This window comes from Thamnophis sirtalis, unplaced genomic scaffold (assembly GCF_051295495.1).
Source record: "Thamnophis sirtalis isolate CommonGarterSnake01/CBP01778 unplaced genomic scaffold, rThaSir2_p1.2 scaffold_8, whole genome shotgun sequence".
NCBI classification, from domain to species: Eukaryota; Metazoa; Chordata; class Lepidosauria; order Squamata; family Natricidae; genus Thamnophis; species Thamnophis sirtalis.
In genome coordinates this window covers 3,188,160-3,206,777 of record NW_028261388.1, presented here as the reverse complement: position 1 = coordinate 3,206,777, position 18,618 = coordinate 3,188,160, and the positions used below count along the sequence as shown (strand labels likewise).

The following is an 18,618-nucleotide window of genomic DNA, read 5'->3' as shown; positions in this document are numbered from 1 at the left end:
TCTCCCTTCTAGTACTGATGATGTTACCTAGTTTGGTCATAAAACGCCTACAAGAAAACAACCAAGTTCAGAGAGCATCAAAACAACTCAAGGTTAAGAACCACCGAAATCACTCCCACTAACGCAGAAAGGGCAGGCCATTTCCAGTGTGTAAACCGAGAGCAAACCCACCCACCCTTCCCCCTAGCACTGATGACATTCCCTAGTTGGCTGGTGAAATGTCTCCAAGGAAAGACTCCAGGCCAAGAGGCCATCCAGGATCCCGTGTTTTCCTTCGTCCGCTTTTGGAACGATTCAGAATGTCATCTCACCGCTATCTTGACTTCCTTCGTGGCACAGGAGTTACCAAAATATCTCCGGGGCTACCATAAGTGCACGCGGGAAGAGGTCCTCCAGCTTGGAGCCCTGATCTACAGGGTGAAATTTGAAGATGATAAATCCTGTTTTCCTAATATCCCGAAACTTCTCAAGGATTTGGTGCCCGAACCGCTAATTCGCCAGCTGTCACCGGACGACTGGAAAAGAGTAAGTTTGCTCCAGGAATTGTCTACTTCCATCTCTGTCTGTCTGTCTGTCTATCTGTCCGTCTGTCTGTCTACAGATGGTCCTCAACTTACGGCAGTTCATTTAGTGACCGTTTGAAGTTGCAACGGTACTGAAAAAAGCAACATGAAAAATTTTCACATAACTTTTCTAGCATCCCCGTGTCGTATGATCAAAATTAAGACAGCTCTGGCAGCTGACTCATTTTTATGACGGTTGCAGTGTCTTGGAGGGGGGGAGGGGGAGTCACGTGATCCTCTTTTGCGACCCTTCCGACAATCAATCCGGGGAAGCCGGATTCGCTTAACAACCGGGTTTCTAAGTCAACAACGACAGCGATTCTCTTAACAACAGTGGCAAAAAAAGTCGGAACGCTCTCTTAATAAACATCTCGCTTAGCAACAGAAATGTTGGGTTCAGTTGTGGTCGTAAGTCAAGGACTAGCTGTTATCTGTCTGTCTCTGTAGTGAGGCCACACCTTGAGTACCGCAACCAGTTTCGGTCACCACGTTATAAAAAAGACGTTGAGACTCTGGAAAGAGCGCAGAGAAGAGCAACCAAGAGGATTAGGGGAGTGGGTACGTCTAATTTAATGAAAAGAAGAGCAAGGGGGCGACAAGATAACGGTTTCCCAATAATTGAGGGGCTTCAACAAAGATGGGCGAGCCAAACTATTTTCTAAAGTACTTGAAGGCAAGTCAAGAAACAATGGTTGGAAACTAACCAAGGAGAGAAGCAACCTAGAACGAAGGGGAAATTTCCTGATGGTGAGAACAATTAACCAGGGGGATGACTTGCTTCCAGGAGTTGGATGTGCTTCATCCCTGGAGGTTTTTAAGAAGAGACTGAACAACGGTTTTATCTGAAATTGCACAGGGCCGTAATGCTGAACCTGTGGCACACGGAGCCACATTTGTTAGGGCACGCGAGGCATTGCTGTCTCAGCTGCAGCGCGCATATGCGCGCTGGCCAGCTGACTTTGGCCTTCTTTTGAGGCCGTTATTCGCCCTCTGGAGGCTTTCTTGAAGTTTCCGGAGGACAAAAAAACCCGACCCTACGGGCAAACCGGAAGTTCAGGAACAAACGTCCGGTTTGCTCGTAGGGGCGTTTTTCACCCTCCGGAGCCTTCAGGAGCTTTCCGGAGGCTTCCCTGAAGAAGGATTCGGAAGTCTGTTCAAGAACTTCCGGTTTGCTCATAGGGCCGTTTTTCACCCTCCAGAGCCTTCAGGAGCTTTCCGGAGGCTTCCCTGAAGGATCCAGAAGTCTGTTCAAGAACTTCCGGTTTGCTCGTAGGGGCGTTTTTCACCCTCCGGAGCCTTCAGGAGCCTTTTCTGAAGGCTCTGGAAGTCTGTTCCAGAACTTCCGGTTTGCTCATAGGGGCGTTTTTCACCCTCCAGAGCCTTCAGGAGGCTTCCCTGAAGGCTCTGGCAGTCTGTTCCAGAACTTCCAGTTTGCTCGTAGGGCCGTTTTTCACCCTCCACAGCCTGGGTGAAAAAAAGCACAGCAAAAGCTGGTGTGTGTATATGGGTGGGTGCGTGCGCCCGCACTCACTCCCGCTTTGCTCTGGGACTTGCCAAGAACGTGGGCGCGTTGGAGGGGGGGGGAATTTGGAGCATTAAAGGGGAGTTTGACCTCTCAGGTGGTTGTGTGACCTTTGTGCCGTGTCCCGGGTCATCACAGATTGTGATCTACTCTCTTTTGCAGTCCATTGTGGCCTATTTCAACAAACACGCAGGCAAAACGAGGGAAGAGGCGAAGTTGGCTTTCCTCAAGATTATATTCCGGTGGCCCACCTTTGGATCGGCCTTCTTTGAAGTGAAGGTGAGGATGCGGGCAACCTGGGTTGCACTTAAGAAGTGAGGAAGGACCCCCCTTCATCCGCTGGGCTGCTTTGAAGAGCAGATGCTGTGGTCAGGAGCAACAAATATCAGCCCCCCCCTTTTTCCCCCACGAAATCCTCTCTTGAGAGGAGAGCGGTGGACGATACTTGTCATGGACCCCTAAACCAGGGGTGAAATCCAGCAGGTTCTGACGGGGTCTGGAGAACCGGTAGTGGAAATTTTGAGTAATTCGGGGAACCGGCAAAAGCCACCTCTGGCTGGCCCCAGAGTGGGGAGGGAATGGGGATTTTGCAGTATTCTTTCCCAGGAGTGAGGAGGGAATGGAGATTTTGCAATATCCTTCGCCTGGAGGTGGGTGGGAATGGAGACTTTGCAGGATCCTCTCCCAGGAGTGAGGAGAAAATGGTGATTTCGCTATATCCTTTCCCAGGAGTGGGGAGGGAATGAGGATTTTGCAGTATCCTTCGCCTGGAGGTGAGTGGGAATGGAGATTTTGCAGGATCCTTTCCCAGAGTGGGCAGGGAAAGGGGATTTTGCAGTATCCTTCGCCTGTAGGACCCCTGTCCTACCCCTGTCATCATCATCATCATCCTCTTTTAATGACCCCATAATCCCTTGTAGGGTGTTGTCTGGGTAGCTGAATGGAGCTGAGTGTTTAGTGACCCGATGCCCTTCCTGTCGCCGATGCGGAGTCATATTCAGCAGCTATATTATTCCCATCGTGCCCAGAGAGAGAAATATCTGCCTCTACCTAGGGTCGAACTCACAGACCTTCTCATGGTGAGGCTGAGAGCTCTACCTCTAGGCCACCGCGCCACTATTCACAGTCATGACTGTGATGTAACAAAAGGGTATTCTTGATCAGGATGGAATTGTCGTGGGATTTTCTGTAGAGCTGTGGTAGTAGAACCACGCTCGCTAGTTTGCACGTCATCTTCTCAGCCGACTAACCCATCTCCACCTTCCTTTCCCAACAGCAAACCACTGACCCAAATTATCCAGAACTGCTCCTCGTTGCCATCAACAAACACGGCATCAGCCTCATTGACCGTAAAAGCAAGGTGGGTCCTTAAAATAGGACCTCTATATTCTATGTCCTATGTCCTGTCCTGTTCTCTTCCGATCCTTGAAGTAGGACCTCTATATTCTATGTCCTATGTCCTGTCCTGTCCTGTCTTGTCCTGTCCAGTTCCATTCCGGTCTTTGAAGTAGGACCTCTATATTCTATGTCCTATATCCTATGTTCTGTTCTGTTCTGTTTCATTCTGGTCCTTTAAGTAGGACTTCTATATTCTATGTTCTATGTCCTGTTCTATGTTCTGTGTCCTATGCTTTATTTTGTTCTGTTCTGTTCCATTCCGGTCTTTGAAGTAGGACCTCTATATTCTATGTCCTATGTCCTGTCCTGTCCTGTCCTGTCTTGTCCTGTCCAGTTCCATTCCGGTCTTTGAAGTAGGACCTCTATATTCTATGTCCTATATCCTATGTTCTATGATCTGTTCTGTTTCATTCCGGTCCTTTAAGTAGGACTTCTATGTTCTATGTTCTATGTCCTGTTCTATGTTCTGTGTCCTATGCTTTATTTTGTTCTGTTCTGTTCCATTCCGGTCTTTGAAGTAGGACCTCTATATTCTATGTCCTATGTCCTGTCCTGTCCTGTCTTGTCCTGTCCAGTTCCATTCCGGTCTTTGAAGTAGGACCTCTATATTCTATGTCCTATATCCTATGTTCTATGTTTTGTTCTGTTTTGTTCTGTTTTGTTCCGGTCCTTTAAGTAGGACTTCTATATTCTATGTTCTATGTCCTGTTCTATGTTCTGTGTCCTATGCTTTATTTTGTTCTGTTCTGTTCCTTTCCGGTCTTTGAAGTAGGACCTCTATGATCTATGTGCTATGTCCTATATCCTATGTTCTATGTTTTGTTCTGTTCTGTTCCATTCCATTCCTTGAAGTAGGACCTCTATATTCTATGTCCTCTGTCCTGTCCTGTCCTGTCTTGTCCTGTCCAGTTCCATTCCGGTCTTTGAAGTAGGACCTCTATATTCTATGTCCTATATCCTATGTTCTATGTTCTGTTCTGTTCTGTTTCATTCCGGTCCTTTAAGTAGGACTTCTATATTCTATGTTCTATGTCCTGTTCTATGTTCTGTGTCCTATGCTTTATTTTGTTCTGTTCTGTTCCTTTCCGGTCTTTGAAGTAGGACTTCTATGATCTATGTGCTATGTCCTATATCCTATGTTCTATGTTTTGTTCTGTTCTGTTCCATTCCGTTCCTTGAAATAGGACCTCTATATTCTATGTCCTATGTCCTGTCCTGTCCTGTCTTGCCCTGTCCTGTTCCATTCCGGTCTTTGAAGTAGGACCTCTATATTCTATGTCCTATATCCTATGTTCTATGTTTTGTTCTGTTTTGTTCCGGTCCTTTAAGTAGGACTTCTATATTCTATGTTCTATGTCCTGTTCTATGTTTTGTGTCCTATGCTTTATTTTGTTCTGTTCTGTTCCATTCCGGTCTTTGAAGTAGGACCTCTATGATCTATGTTCTATGTCCCATATCCTATGTTTTATGTTATGTCCTGTCCTATTCCATTCCGTTCCTTGAAGTAGGACCTCTATATTCTATGTCCTATATCCTATGTTCTATGTTTTGTTCTGTTCTGTTCCATTCCGTTCCTTGAAGTAGGACATCTATATTCTATGTCCTATGCCCTGTTCTATGTTCTGTGTCCTATGCTTTATTTTGTTCTGTTCTGTTCCACTCCGTTCTTTGAAGTAGGACCTCTATGTTCTATGTTCCGTTCCATTCCTCAAAGGCACCTAACCCCTTGTCCGTGTCTCTAGGACATCCTCATCACCCATCCCTTCACGAAGATCTCCAACTGGAGCAGCGGCAACACCTACTTCCACATCACCATCGGCAATTTGGTGCGAGGGAGCAAGTTGCTGTGTGAGACCTCGCTGGTAAGGAGAAAACGTAGCCGGGGCGTTGGCGAGAGGAAAGATGAGAAGCAAAAATGTAGCCAGGAGGAAAGATGAGAAGCAGTGATAGAAATGGCTGAAGGCCTAGGGAGATGCTCCATCCCCCCAAGTCATGATTGTCCCAAAGACGCTTTCTCCAAAGGCGACTGGACTTCCTATGTTTTTCCTTGAAGACATTTCACTTCTCATCCAAGAAGCTTCTTCAGTTCTGGAAAGCACCTTTGGGATGAAGAAATGGCTGGCTCTCACACAAGCACGTATAGCTAGCCCTCGACTTACAACCTTATGCTTAGAATTTATATTCCTTGCAGACAGCTGGCCATTTGCACCCTTTTAGAGAGTCGTTGAGGCCACTTGGAGGTTTGTCTGTGTCCTCAGGGTCTGTCAGCTTCTGCCTTGCTGTTGTTTCAGCTGTCATGAAACGGGGAGGGAGGGCTGGTATTTGGGAGGGGTTATTCGATGTGCTGGAGGAATGTTCTAGGATGTACCAGATGGTTGGATTGCGCATGTGTGAGTGCTTCCCGCCTGGACCAACGGCCTCGACATTCCATCTTCGTGATGTCTTTTTGAAGTTATCTCACACCTGACATTTGAAGGACTTATGATTGGCCTGAGGCTATGATCCCAAGGGGTGGGGAATGGACTATTCTATATATCAATCGCTTTCGCGCCTAATTAAGTAGACTTTGCTTCGCAACTGCTTGCTTACCATTTGTAATTAGTAAAACTACTTTTGATTTCCAACACATGGAATCTCTTAGTCTTTCTTTCCTAATTATTTAATGGAGTGATGCTGACAGGGTCAAATGAGTGTGGAGCCTTCTTGGAACTGCTAAAAGGATTGCGTTGTGGAGCTGTGCTTTCTGCAGGATGTTTCAGCAGTTCCAAGATGCCTCCACGCCCATTTGCACCGTTCGGGTGACCCTGAGGACACAGAGAAACCTCCAAGTGGCCTCAGCAACTCTCAGAGAGAATACTAACGACCAGATGACTGCAAGGAATATAAATCCTTCCATCACCATTCAGTCAGAACCAAAGAAGGTTCTTGGATGAGAAGCGAAACAGGAACAACCAGAAAGTCCAATTGCCTCTTGAAAAAAAAATCACCTTTGGGACAACCGTGACCTGGATGACAGAGAATCTCTACGGACTTTTAGCTACAGAATTTGGGGTGAAGACCCTTGGAATGGGGTGGGAGCAGGAATGGATTTCCAGAGGGAAAAATTGCAGACTACAGGAACCATTTGCACCACTCAGGTGATCCTGAGGACACAGAGAAACCTCCAGGTTGCCTCAATGACCCTCTAAGAGGATGCAAATGACCAGCTGTCTGCAAGGAATATAAATCCTTCCCTTCCCCACCATCCAGTATGAGCTGAAGAAGCTTCTTGAGTGAGAAGAGAAACATCTTCAAAAGAAAAACCAGAAAGTCCAGTTGCCTCTTGAAAAAATAGCACCTTTGGGACAACAACCTGGATGATGGAGAATCTCTACAGACTTTTTAGCTACACAATTTGGGGTGAAGACCCTTGGAATGGGGTGGGAGTAGGGATGGATTTCCAGAGGGAAAAATTGCAGGCTACAGGAACCATTTGCACCACTCAGGTGACCTTGAGGACACAGATAAAACCTCCAAGTGGCCTCAACGATGCTCTAAAAAGGATGCAAATGACTAGCTGTGTCTGCAAGGAGAATCAATCCTTTCCTTCCCCACCATTAGAGGTGGTATTCAGCCGGTTCAGACTGGTTCGGGCGAACCAGTAGCGGAGATCACGGGTGAGCCTGTCCACCCCTACCCCCCAGCTCTATGCCATCCTATTTAGCCACGTTTTTTAGGCTTGGCCAGAGGTGGGTTGCTCCCCGTTCGGCCTGGATTAGGCGAGCCGGTAATAGCGGCAGCAGGAGGCTCCCCCCCACCTGCCCAGGTGCTTCTGCGCATGCATAAAAGTGTCGCATGTACACGCGAGCACACACACACTCACGGAACGAACGAAATGGTAGTAAAAAAAATGGAAACACACTACTGGGCGCACGTGTGGAAGGCCGGTCACATGCCCGGAAGGTGTGTGTGCATGCGAAGCGGGCGTGCACGCGCGAGGCTAACCGCTAGTCAACATAAGTGTAATCCACCACTGCCCACCATCAGTCAGCCCTTCATGGTATTGGATCTGGGTACTTGAGAGACCGCCTGCTGCCAATTACCTCCCACAGACCCATTAGATCACACAGGGTCGGCCTCCTCCGGGTGTCATCTACCAGCCAATGCCATCTGGCCACTACCTGGGGGAGGGCCTTCTCTGTGGCAGCTCCGGCCCTCTGGAATGAACTCCCCACAGGGATTCGGACCCTCACCTCTCTCCAGGCCTTCCGAAAAGCCGTCAAAACCTGGCTTTGCCGGCAGGCCTGGGGTTGATGAGTTCCCCTCCCCTCTTGACTTGTATGGTTGTGTGATTCTTGGCTATTTTAATTACTTGTCTTCTGTTCTATGTTCCCCTTTTCCCCTTTTGAGTTGTTCGCCGCCCTGAGTCCCTCCCGGAGAAGGGCGGCATACAAATAATAAAATTCAATTCAATTCAAGAACTGAAGAAGCTTCTTGGATGAGAAGCGAAACGTCTTCAAAGAAAAAAAACTAAGAAAGTCCAGTGGCCTTTTGAAAAATAAAATAAAAGAACTTTTGGGACAGGTCAAGGACTTGTACAGTGGGTGAAATGAACCTGTTTCCCTTCCCCCCTCCCCTTCTTCTCCTCTTTTGCGCCAGGGCTACAAGATGGACGACTTGCTGACCTCTTACATCAGCCAGATGCTGACCGCCATGAGTAAGCAGAGGGGCGCGAAAGGGAGCAAGTGAACTGAAACCACCCGCTGGCCGCCCCTCTGCCAGCTGAGGGCCGTGGGCTACCCTTGCAGCTGGGGCAAATCTTTTGCGACCCACGTGTGGAAAATGAGCCGGACGCCTTCTGAAAACCGGTCGGATTCTGAGGACTCCGAGCCAACGTCCACTTCGAGCGAGGATGATTACTTGTGAGAGGAAAAAACAAAACGAAACCCCCAAAACCATCTATCTTTCTTTCCCACCAGCGTGGATATTATTATTATTATTATTTCCCTCTCAGCTTCTGGGATATCCACCTCTGCTTCTCTTTCGGACGTGAAACCAGATTGAAAAAAAGAACAATCTGCTTCTTATTTTAGGGCCTAGGGAGAGGAACTTCCAGTTTGGATCTTTTTGCAAACGAGAAAGATGTGGAGGAAGCTAAAACTCTGCTAGAAATGGATAAATCCATTTTTTTAAAAAAATCTTCTGGGGTTTTTTGATTTGTTTGTTTCCCGAGGGAAGAAATCAAGTAATCTTTTAAAGAGTGGGTTTGTGTGTGTGTGTGTGTGTTTTAAAGAAAGCTGTCGGAAAGACAGAAAAAAGGATGTTTTGCAACAAAAAAGAAGAAGGAAAACTGGCTGGACAGAGAGATGAGGCTTTCGATGTGCAATAACTGAACTGAGGATTTGGTTGGAGTCTCCTGTCTGAACAGGGGGGTTGGGCTAGAAGACCCCCAAGGTCCCTTCCAACTCTGTTAAAATATACAAGGATTTAAGTCCTTTGCATGGACACCAATCCAGGCTGCTGAGGACCAAGAAAGCTTCATCCAGTCTTAGATTAATTACGTAAAACCGCATTTCTCAATCTCCGGAACTTTAAGATAAGTGGATTTCATCTCCCAGAAGTTTTATAGGGTCTCCTGCCTGAGCAGGGGGTTGGACTAGAAGACCTCCAAGGTCCCTTCCAACTCTGTCATTCTGTTTTTCTCTGTCTTTATTTATCACAGCAAGGGGACTATTCAAAGTTGACCTAAACTGACACCACTTTGAGTCAAATTTCTGATAGATCTGCCTCTTTTTTGGGGTGGGGGAGAAATTAAGTTTAAAAAAGAAATGCCCTATTTCCAAGGGGTGGAAAGTGAAGGAATTTTGGGGACATTGCCTTGGGAAACTTGAATTGAGGAACGGCGCTGAAAACACGTTGCTAAAAAAAAAGAAGTGTTCATTCCAGGTTCGGTCTAGGATTGAGGTGAGAAATGATTCCAGGCTGAACCTTAAAATCAGAATGCTGTTTACTTCTTCTGGAAACTGGTGTCCCAATGAAATATTCCCGGAGGAGGAACGCTATTGAATTCTTCCGATTTTGAATGTACAATAAAGAAAGAAAGAAATTTGTCCAATTTGAATTTCCTGATTTGCATGTGCTGAGTTTTAGGAAGATGGAGGGACGAGATAGAAGCATAATTGTAAGGTGGACACCCAGTTATGTTCCCCTTATAATTCATCCACAAACCTTAACACAGAAGGGAGAGATTTGAATGTTAAATTAGAAGTTGTTAGTTGCGAAGTCGTGTCCGGAGCAGGAGCAGCTGGAGCATCGCACAGACGCTAGTACGCATGCGCGGCTGCGTGCGTGCGTGAGGACGCCGCGTGCGTGCGCGAGGACGCCGCGTGCGTGCGCGAGGACGCCGCGTGCGTGCGCGAGGACGCCACCGGCCTTGTTCCAACCGAACCGGTCGGAACGGGGCGAGAAACCCACCCCTGCATGAATAAAGCACATATCCAGGAAAAAAAGCTATCAGCTTGCATGTTGTAAAAAAACAACAACCAAATTTGCATCTTTATTAAGAAAAAGAAAATGAGAGCGAGAAGGAAGGAAAAAAGGAAGGAAGGGAGAGAGAGAAAGAGAAAGGAAGGAAGGAAAAAAGAAAGGAAGGAAAGAGAGAAAGAGAGAGAAAGAGAAAGAAAGGAAGGAAAAAGTAAGGAAGGAAGGAAAAAAGGAAGGAAGAAAGAAAGAAAGAAAGAAAGAAGAAAGGTAGGAAGAAAAAAAAGAAAGAAAGAAAAAAAGAAAGAAAGAAAGAAAGACAAACAGACAGATAGATAAAGGGGTTTCCACCATATTTTTCATTTTAAGAAAACACAAAAATAAAAAGCATTGTCCAGTTTCATTATGCGATGTGTTAGCGTCCCATTAATTTCTCTGGAAGGATGAGCAGCCTCTGCCAGAATCTCCCATCTGAATGGCGTTGTCATTCTCTACACAAGAGATGAGCGAGCATTATTCGTTCACAACCTGCGTCTTCGGCAATTCTGAAAATATACAAGGATGTAAGTCCTTTGTGCGGATCCAGCCCGCTGAGGACCAAGGTAACTTCATCCAATCTTAGATTAATTACGTAGAACCACATTTATCTTTAAGCGAGGGTGGACGTCCCCTCCCAGACGTTTGATAGGGTCTCCTGCCTGAGCAGGGGGTTGGACTAGAAGACCTCCAAGGCCCCTTCCAACTCGCTTATTCTGTTTTTCCATGCCTTATTTATCACCGCAAGGTGACTTTTCAAATTTGGTCCAAACCAGTGGTGAAACTCTTTTTTTTTTTTACTACAGATTCTGTGGGCATGGCTTGGTGGGCATGGCAGGGGAAGGATACTGCAAAATCCCCATTCCCTCTGTGGGAAGTTATCTTCCAGACCTCTCCCAGAGAAGTAAAATATCCTGGGAAATATTGAAAAGGCAGAATGTTTCTCTGGATGTGAAAAGAAAGAAACATGTTTTAAAAGACAGAATAGTTGCCTGTAACTTCCTGCCCATCCCCACTTTCTCAATGGACCATTGAGAAGGCCAGGCTAGCCCACTTTACATAATAAAGACTTCTCCACTGCAGCTGCAGGGGGAAGGGATATTACTCAACTGACCACAAGGCATCTGAGAACTCATCCACACCTGGATTCAAAACAGCCTAGAGAGTAGCCCTCTGCATGGCCCCATGGGAGTCTGACAACCAATCAGAATACATTTCTTACACAGGAACAGGAAACAGAGAGGTGGGACTAAACAGGGGATAAAAAGCCTAGCAAGCCCCTCCTTCAGCCCTTCTCTTCTTCTCCACCAACATTGAAGCATGTGATCCCCTTTTCTGTTCAGGGCTCAAGCCATGTGGTCCTGTCCAACAATAAACCATCTTTCCAAGCAGCCTCCATGTCTCCAGTGTCTTTTTTCTCACTTGGAGCCGAACCCAGAAGGACATTTCTTTCAAAACCTCCCCACTCCAGGGGAGGGATACTGTGAAATCCATTCCCTCCCCACTCCAGGGGAAGGATACTGCAAAATCTCCATTCCCACCCTACTCCCAGAGAAGGATATTGCAAAATATCTGAGTAGTTCAGAGAACTGGCAAATGCCACCTTATTTTTTTTTTAAGAAATTAAGTGGGTGAAAAAAATTAAGTGGAAGGAATTTTTGTGACGCCGTCTCGGGAAACTTGATTGAGGAATAACGCTGGAAACACGTTGCTAAAAAAATATGGTTCCAGGTCTGAGATGACCAATTATTCTAGCCTGAACCTTAAAATTAGAATTTTAATTTTTGACATGCTAGCTGGAGTTGGAGTTCACACACCTTGAAGTTATTGAGGCTGAGAAATATTATTTCCAGTTCTAAAGCTTTGACCCCCCCCCAAACAGCTACCATTAAGAGAGCAGTTCCAAAGAAAATAACCCACTAACATATAGGTAGTCCTCAACTTACAACGATTCATTTAGTGACCGTTTGAAGTTACAACAGCACTGAAAAGGTGACTTATGGCCGTTTTTCTACTCTTACGACCGTTGCAGCATCCCCATGACTCTGAGTATCAACATTCAGATGCTTGGCCACGGACTCATATTTATGACGGTTGCAGCGTCCCGGGGTTTGCGACCTTCTGACAAGCCAAATCAACGGGGAAGCCCGTTTCACTTAACAACCGTCTTACTAACTTAACACCTGCAGCCAGGGCTTCATTTAACCACGGTGGCTGGAAAGGGTCGCAAAACGGAGCAGAACTCGCTCAGCAACTATCTCGCTTAGCAGCTGAAACGTTAGGCCCATTTATGGTCATAACCTGAGGACCACCTGCAGAGCAAGAGGCAAAGCCGATGCCTTACCATTGGATGTACGTTCCCACATTTTCAGGCGCGATTCTGTTTCTGTGGCCAGGGCCTAAAACGATTTTTTAAAAAGATATTATTTAACCAGAGAGTGCATTAGAAAAGAAGCTATGTTCGCAACTTGGGAGTCCTCCTGGACCCACAGCTGACCTTCGACCATCATCTGACGGCTGTGACCAGGGGGGCATTTGCCCAGGTTCGCCTGGTGCGCCAGTTGCGACCCTACCTGAACCGGGAGGCTCTCACAACAGTCACTCGGGCCCTTGTGACCTCTAGGCTGGAATACTGCAATGTGCTCTACATGGGGCTGCCCTTGAAGAGCATCCGGCGACTTCAGCTAGTCCAGAACGCGGCCGCGCGAGTGATTGTGGGTGCACCTCGGTTCGCCCACATAACACCGATCCTCCGTGAGCTGCGCTGGCTACCTGTTGACCTCCGGGTGCGCTTCAAGGTGCTACTTGTCACTCATAAAGCCCTCCATGGTAGTGGATCTGCGTACTTGAGAGACCGCCTCCTGCCAATTACCTCCCTTCGACCTATTAGATCGCACAGATTAGGCCTCCTCCGAGTTCCATCCGCCAGTCAGTGCCGACTGGCAACCACACGGAGGAGAGCCTTTTCAGTAGTAGCTCCGACCCTTTGGAACGATCTCCCCGTGGAGATTCGTACCCTCACCACCGTCCAGACCTTCCGCACAGCCCTCAAGACCTGGCTATCCCGTCAGGCCTGGGGATAAAGATTGTAATCCGTCCCCACCCGAATGATGAATGAATGTTGTGTACTATTTTTACTTATGTATTGTTTTATGTTTACTGTTTTGTACCCCCCTCCCTATATTTTGTAAGCCGCCCTGAGTCCCCTCAGGGAAAAGGGCGGCCTATAAATAATAATAAAACTAAAACTAAAACTAAACTAAAACTATGTTTGATAAAAATCTGTTTTGATGGACAATTCTATTGTGTGACCAATGTAGAACGCGACCCGACAAAAGGGCGAACGACAAATCCGCGCCCGACTAAACCGGGTCGCTAAAACCGCGACGTCATCAGTGCGCCGACAACAGCGTGGAGACAGAAGGGCGCTTTACAACAGCGCGTCGACAGAAAGCCGATTTAACTTAAGGTAAGGGTTAGGTTTAGCGTTACATTTAGGGTTAGGTTTAGGTTTAGGGTTAGGTTTAGTTTTACAGCGTGCTTCTGTCGCCGCGCTGTTGTCGGCGCGATTCAGCGCTCATTCATCGGAGCGCTTTAGAACACGCGGTTTTGTCACCGCGGTTTAGTCGGGCGCGGTTTTGTCGTTCGCCCTTCTCCAAAGCCCCCGAAGGCAGGAGAAGAAGCAACGGATGGAAACTAATCAAGGCGAGAAGCAACTTGGAACTAAGGAGAAACGTCTTGACCGGGAGGACAATTAACCAGTGGAACAACTTGCCACCAGTTGTGAACACTCCCAACAGTGGAAGTTTTGAAGAAGACTGAGCAATGATTTGTCGGGAAGGGCATAAGGTCTCCTGCTTGAGCAGGGGGTCAGGCTAGAAGACCTCCAAGCTCCCTTCCAACTCTGTTATTCTGCTATTCAGATTAAATTCCCGCAACCTCGAGTTGAAAGGATGAAAAACTGGTGAGGGGAAAGTGTGTTACGGGAAAAGGTCTTACAGGGGGACTTTAGGCCAAGGGTCTCTTTGTGGACCACCACGAAGAGCAGAGCCCCAAATAAAGAAAGACTCACCGCTTGGCACCTCATCCAAAGCGTGTTTCCCAGCGGCCTGTAGCGATTTCTTTTTCCTTTTCCACCTGGAAAGAAATATTTGCGCCGTTCATGACAAAATGTTTCCAGGCAAGGTGAAAAGTTAAGATAAACGTACATTTATCTCGCACATACATGATAGTCGTTCCCGACTCTAGGGGGCGCGGCTCCTCTCCGTTTCAAAGCCGAAGAGCCAGCGCTGTCCGAAGACGTCTCCGTGGTCATGTGGCCGGCATGACTCAACGCCGAAGGCGCACGGAACGCTGTTCCCTTCCCACCAAAGTTTATAAGTTTAATAACATTTATATGCCACCCAATTCCGTAGAATTCCAGGCGGCTTAAGGTGGTTCTTATTTTTCTACTTGCATTTTTTACGTGCTTTCGAACTGCTAGGTTGGCAGAAGCTGGGACAAGTCACAGGAGCTCCCTCCGTTACGCGGCGCTGGGGATTCGAACTGCCGAACTGCCAACGTTTTCTGATCGACAAGCTCATTGTCTTAGCCATCTCAATACTTGTATACTATCTGTATACAAAACCTCAATCCTTTCAGCCTTGGCCTTTATGCTGGCTACCTAATACAGTACTAATACAATAGCAGAGTTGGAAGGGACCTTGGAGGTCTTCTAGTCCAACCCCCTGCTTAGCCAGGAAATCCTATACCATTTCAGACAAATGGCTGTCCAACATCTCCTTAAAGACTTCCAATGTTGGGGCATTCACAACTCCTGGAGGCAACTTCTGTTCCACTGATTAATTGTCCTCCCTGTCAGGAAATTTATCCTCAGTTCTAAGTTGCTTCTCTCCTTGATTAGTTTCCATCTGTTGTTTCTTGTTCTACCCTCAGGTGCCCTGGAGAATAGTTTGACTCCCTCTTCTTTGTGGCAACCCCTGAGATATTGGAAGGCTGCTATCATGTCTCCCCTAGTCCTTCTTTTCATTAAACTAGACCAGTGTTTTTCAACCTTTTTTGTGCAAAGGCACACTTTTTTCATGAAAAAAATCACGAGGCACACCACCATTAGAAAATGTTAAAAAAATTTAACTCTGTGCCTATATTGACTATATATAAAGTGTTTTTCCCACGGCACACCTTACACTATGTCACGGCACACTAGTGTGCCACGGCACAGTGGTTGAAAAACACTGAACTAGACATCCCCAGTTCCTGCAACCATTCTTCATATGTTTTAGTCTCCAGTCCCCTAATCCTCTTTGTTGCTCTTCTCTGCACTCCTTCCAGAGTCTCCGCATCTTTTCTACATCGTGGCGACCAAAACTGGATGCCGTATTCTAAGTGTGGCCTTACTAAGGCCTTATAAAGTGGTATTAACCCTTCACGTGATCTTGATTCTATCCCTAAAACCGAAAGACTTTGCAATCTCTAAGAGGGGCAGAGAACAAACTTTATAAAAAGCTGCGGGGAAGGACTTCACTTCAAATTTTAGCCAGGCGCCATCTTGGCATTTACCAGTGGGCGAGGAAGACGAGAGGTATGAAGAAGATTGCCAGGACGTCCGTGGTGACCCAGATGGCTGTATATCCCTGCGGCGTCTGGAAGAGAAGAGCAAAGAAAATTGGTGTCAGTTGGCAAGACGGAGCCAGGGGGTGGTGGTGGATAGGGGTAGTCCTTGTCTTATGACCACAGTGGAGTTCAAAATTTATGTTTAGAATAGAATAGAATAAGAGAGGAAAGGGTGTGTGTGTGTCAAGCTATTCTCCAAAGCACCAGAAGGCAGAACAAGAAGCAATGGATGGAAATTGATCAGAGAGAGACGCACCCTGGAATTAAGGGGATACTTCCTGACAGCGAGGACCATTAACCAGTGGAACAGAAGTTGCCTCCAGGAATCGTGGCTGCTCCATCACTGGAGGCCTTTAAGAAGAGACTGGACAGCCATTTATTAGAAGTGGTGTAGGGTTTCCTGCCTAAGCAGGGGGTTGGACTAGAAGACCTCCAAGGTCCCTTACAGCTTCTATTCTATCCTATTCCATTCCATTCCATATTTCTGTTCTGTTCTATTCCATTCCATTGTATTTTTCTATTCTATTCTGTTTTGTTCTGTTCTGTACCATTCCGTTTCATTCCATTCTATTGCATTCCATTCCATTCCATTCTATTCCATTCCATTCCATATTTCTATTCTATTCTATTCTATTCTATTCTATTCCACTCCATTCCATTCCATTCCATTCCATTCCATTCCATATTTCTATTCTATTCTATTCCATTCCATATTTCTATTCTATTCTATTCTATTCTATTCTATTCCATTCCATATTTCTGTTCTATTCCATTCCATTGTATTTTTCTATTCTATTCTGTTTTGTTCTGTTCTGTACCGTTCCGTTCCATTCCATTCTATTGCATTCCATTCCATTCCATTCCATTCCATATTTCTATTCTATTCTATTCTATTCCATTCCATTCCATTCCATATTTCTATTCTATTCTATTCTATTCCATTCCATTCCATTCCATATTTCTATTCTATTCTATTCCATTCCATTCCATATTTCTGTTCTGTTCCATTCCATTGTATTTTTCTATTCTGTTTTGTTTTGTTCTGTTCTGTTCTGTACCGTTCCATTCCATTCTATTGCATTCCATTCCATTCCATATTTCTATTCTATTCTATTCTATTCTATTCTATTCTATTCCATTGCATTCCATCCCATTCCATATGTCTATTCTATCCTATTCCATTCCATTCCATTTTTCTATTCTATTCTTTTCTGTTCTGTTCTGTACCATTTCGTTCCATTTCATTCTATTGCATTGCATTGCATTGCATTCCATATTTCTATTCTATTCTATTCCATTCCATTCCATTCTATTGCATTTCATCCCATTCCATATTTCTATTCTGTTCTGTTCTGTACTGTACTGTACTGTACTGTTCCATTTGGTTCCATTTGGTTCTGTTCCATTCCATTCCATCCCATTCCATATTTCTGTTCTGTTCTGTACTGTTCTGTTCTGTACTGTTCTGTTCTGTACTGTACTGCACTGTTCCATTTGGTTCCATTTGGTTCCATTCCATTCCATCCCTTCCCATTCCATATTTCTATTCTGTTCTGTTCTATTCTGTATTGTACTGTTCCGTTTGGTTCTATTTGGTTCCGTTCCACTCCTTTCCATTCCATTCATCTGTTAAATCCATGCCCTGGAGGACACTTCCCCATTTCCTCAACTCACCAAGAAGAAGAACGGTTGGCTCACGTTGCCCAGAACCTGCACAGCGTCGGTGGTTACCGATTCAGCTCCGTAGCACCAGGCCAAGGAGTAAAGCCATGGCTCGCTGACCACCCAGAGGTTGGTGGTGATGTTGGCTTTGGCATATTTCCTTTAGGGTGGGGGGAAAAAAAACATCACGAGATCCTCTTTAGGTGACTTGCAACAACCTATGAAGATTGGCCCTAAACCTTTGCCTGATAACGTCATGTTCCTCTTTACCGAATATCGACTGTAGCCAATTTTCGGTAGTCCAGATTGAGTTTTCTAATGTTCCAGCTTTGGAGGTATTCAACGGTTTGGGCGGAAGATGAGACATGTTGGAATTCTGGAGCCTTTTGCTGAACGTATTGCCGAAGCCGATTGTCCAACCAGAGAACCTGTTTTTCACAGAAGAGCAGTAGTTGAGGGGAAGAAGGATGGATGGAAGGAAGGAAGGGGAGGAGTAAAAGATGGAGAAGGTGCAGAAGGAGGACAAAGAGTAGAGTGGTGGAGGCAGAGAACAAGAAGGAGGAGGAGAAGGAGAAAGGGGAAGGAGGAATGCGTAGGAGGACGAGGAGAAAGAGAAGGAGGAAAGGAGGAAAGGGGGAGGGAGGAGAGAAGGGAGGAGGAGGAGGAGAAGGAGAAGGAGAGGAGGAGAAGAAGAAGAGGAGGAGGAGGAGGAGGAGGAGGAGGAAACAATATTAGACCCGGAACTTTCCCCTTAGCCGAGTTTGGTTCCTACCGGTTCAGACCGGTTTGGTGGAACTGGTAGTGGAAATGGTGACTGAACCAGTATGGATGGCAGGCTGGCCGCGCCCCCGAACCGGTTCATCTACAGCTCACCGTAATATCTTTTAAAAACATTTTTAATATTCTATGCATGCGCAGATCAATTTACAGGCCACTGCACACAAATCACAACTCACTGAGCACAAATCGCGCACACCCTGAACAGGCAGTAACGCCGGCATAAACCCACCCCTGACCCTTAGCCATAGATGTCTCCTGCGAGCCCCTCTCATTCCTAGCCCAATTCTTACCGGTATGGTGCTCCCGGGGCCACGCATCCTTTCATGCACACGCGCTGCGCACGCATGCACACTCCACCACCCTGCGACACTCAGCTGCTTGTCGGAGCTCCCATTGGTGCTGCACATTGTGCGCGCATGTACAATTGTCCGTTTGCTTTAAAAACTGGTATAGAACGTGGGCAGGCGGGTGGGCCAAACGAGCCACCGTACCGGTACATTGTCAGCTGTTCCCGGCTACTACCGGTATGGCCGTAGAGGGCCGTACTGGCCGGAACCCACCACTGGTTCTGCGCATGCGTGTAGC

General features: G+C 46.5%; 2 protein-coding genes across 2 annotated transcripts in view; one reads left to right on the top strand and one right to left on the bottom strand.

The window, feature by feature from the left end:
• The window catches only part of MYO7A (myosin VIIA), a 104,505-nt gene extending 94,663 nt beyond the window's left edge, over window positions 1-9,842 (top strand). Inside the window, 5 exon segments of the mRNA XM_087720975.1 lie at window positions 340-525; window positions 2,248-2,364; window positions 3,362-3,445; window positions 5,226-5,345; window positions 8,122-9,842. Of these exon segments, the coding sequence (XP_087577101.1) occupies window positions 340-525; window positions 2,248-2,364; window positions 3,362-3,445; window positions 5,226-5,345; window positions 8,122-8,211 (597 nt within the window). The 3' untranslated portion in view covers window positions 8,212-9,842.
• The window catches only part of LOC148044266 (glycerophosphodiester phosphodiesterase 6-like), a 39,253-nt gene continuing 30,306 nt past the window's right edge, over window positions 9,672-18,618 (bottom strand). Inside the window, exons 10-15 of the mRNA XM_087722025.1 lie at window positions 17,524-17,681; window positions 17,266-17,413; window positions 15,538-15,620; window positions 14,051-14,115; window positions 12,323-12,377; window positions 9,672-9,690 (exon numbers count right to left, since the gene is read on the bottom strand). Coding sequence (XP_087578151.1) covers window positions 9,672-9,690; window positions 12,323-12,377; window positions 14,051-14,115; window positions 15,538-15,620; window positions 17,266-17,413; window positions 17,524-17,681 — 528 coding nt within the window. The remainder of the gene's footprint in view (window positions 9,691-12,322; window positions 12,378-14,050; window positions 14,116-15,537; window positions 15,621-17,265; window positions 17,414-17,523; window positions 17,682-18,618) is intronic.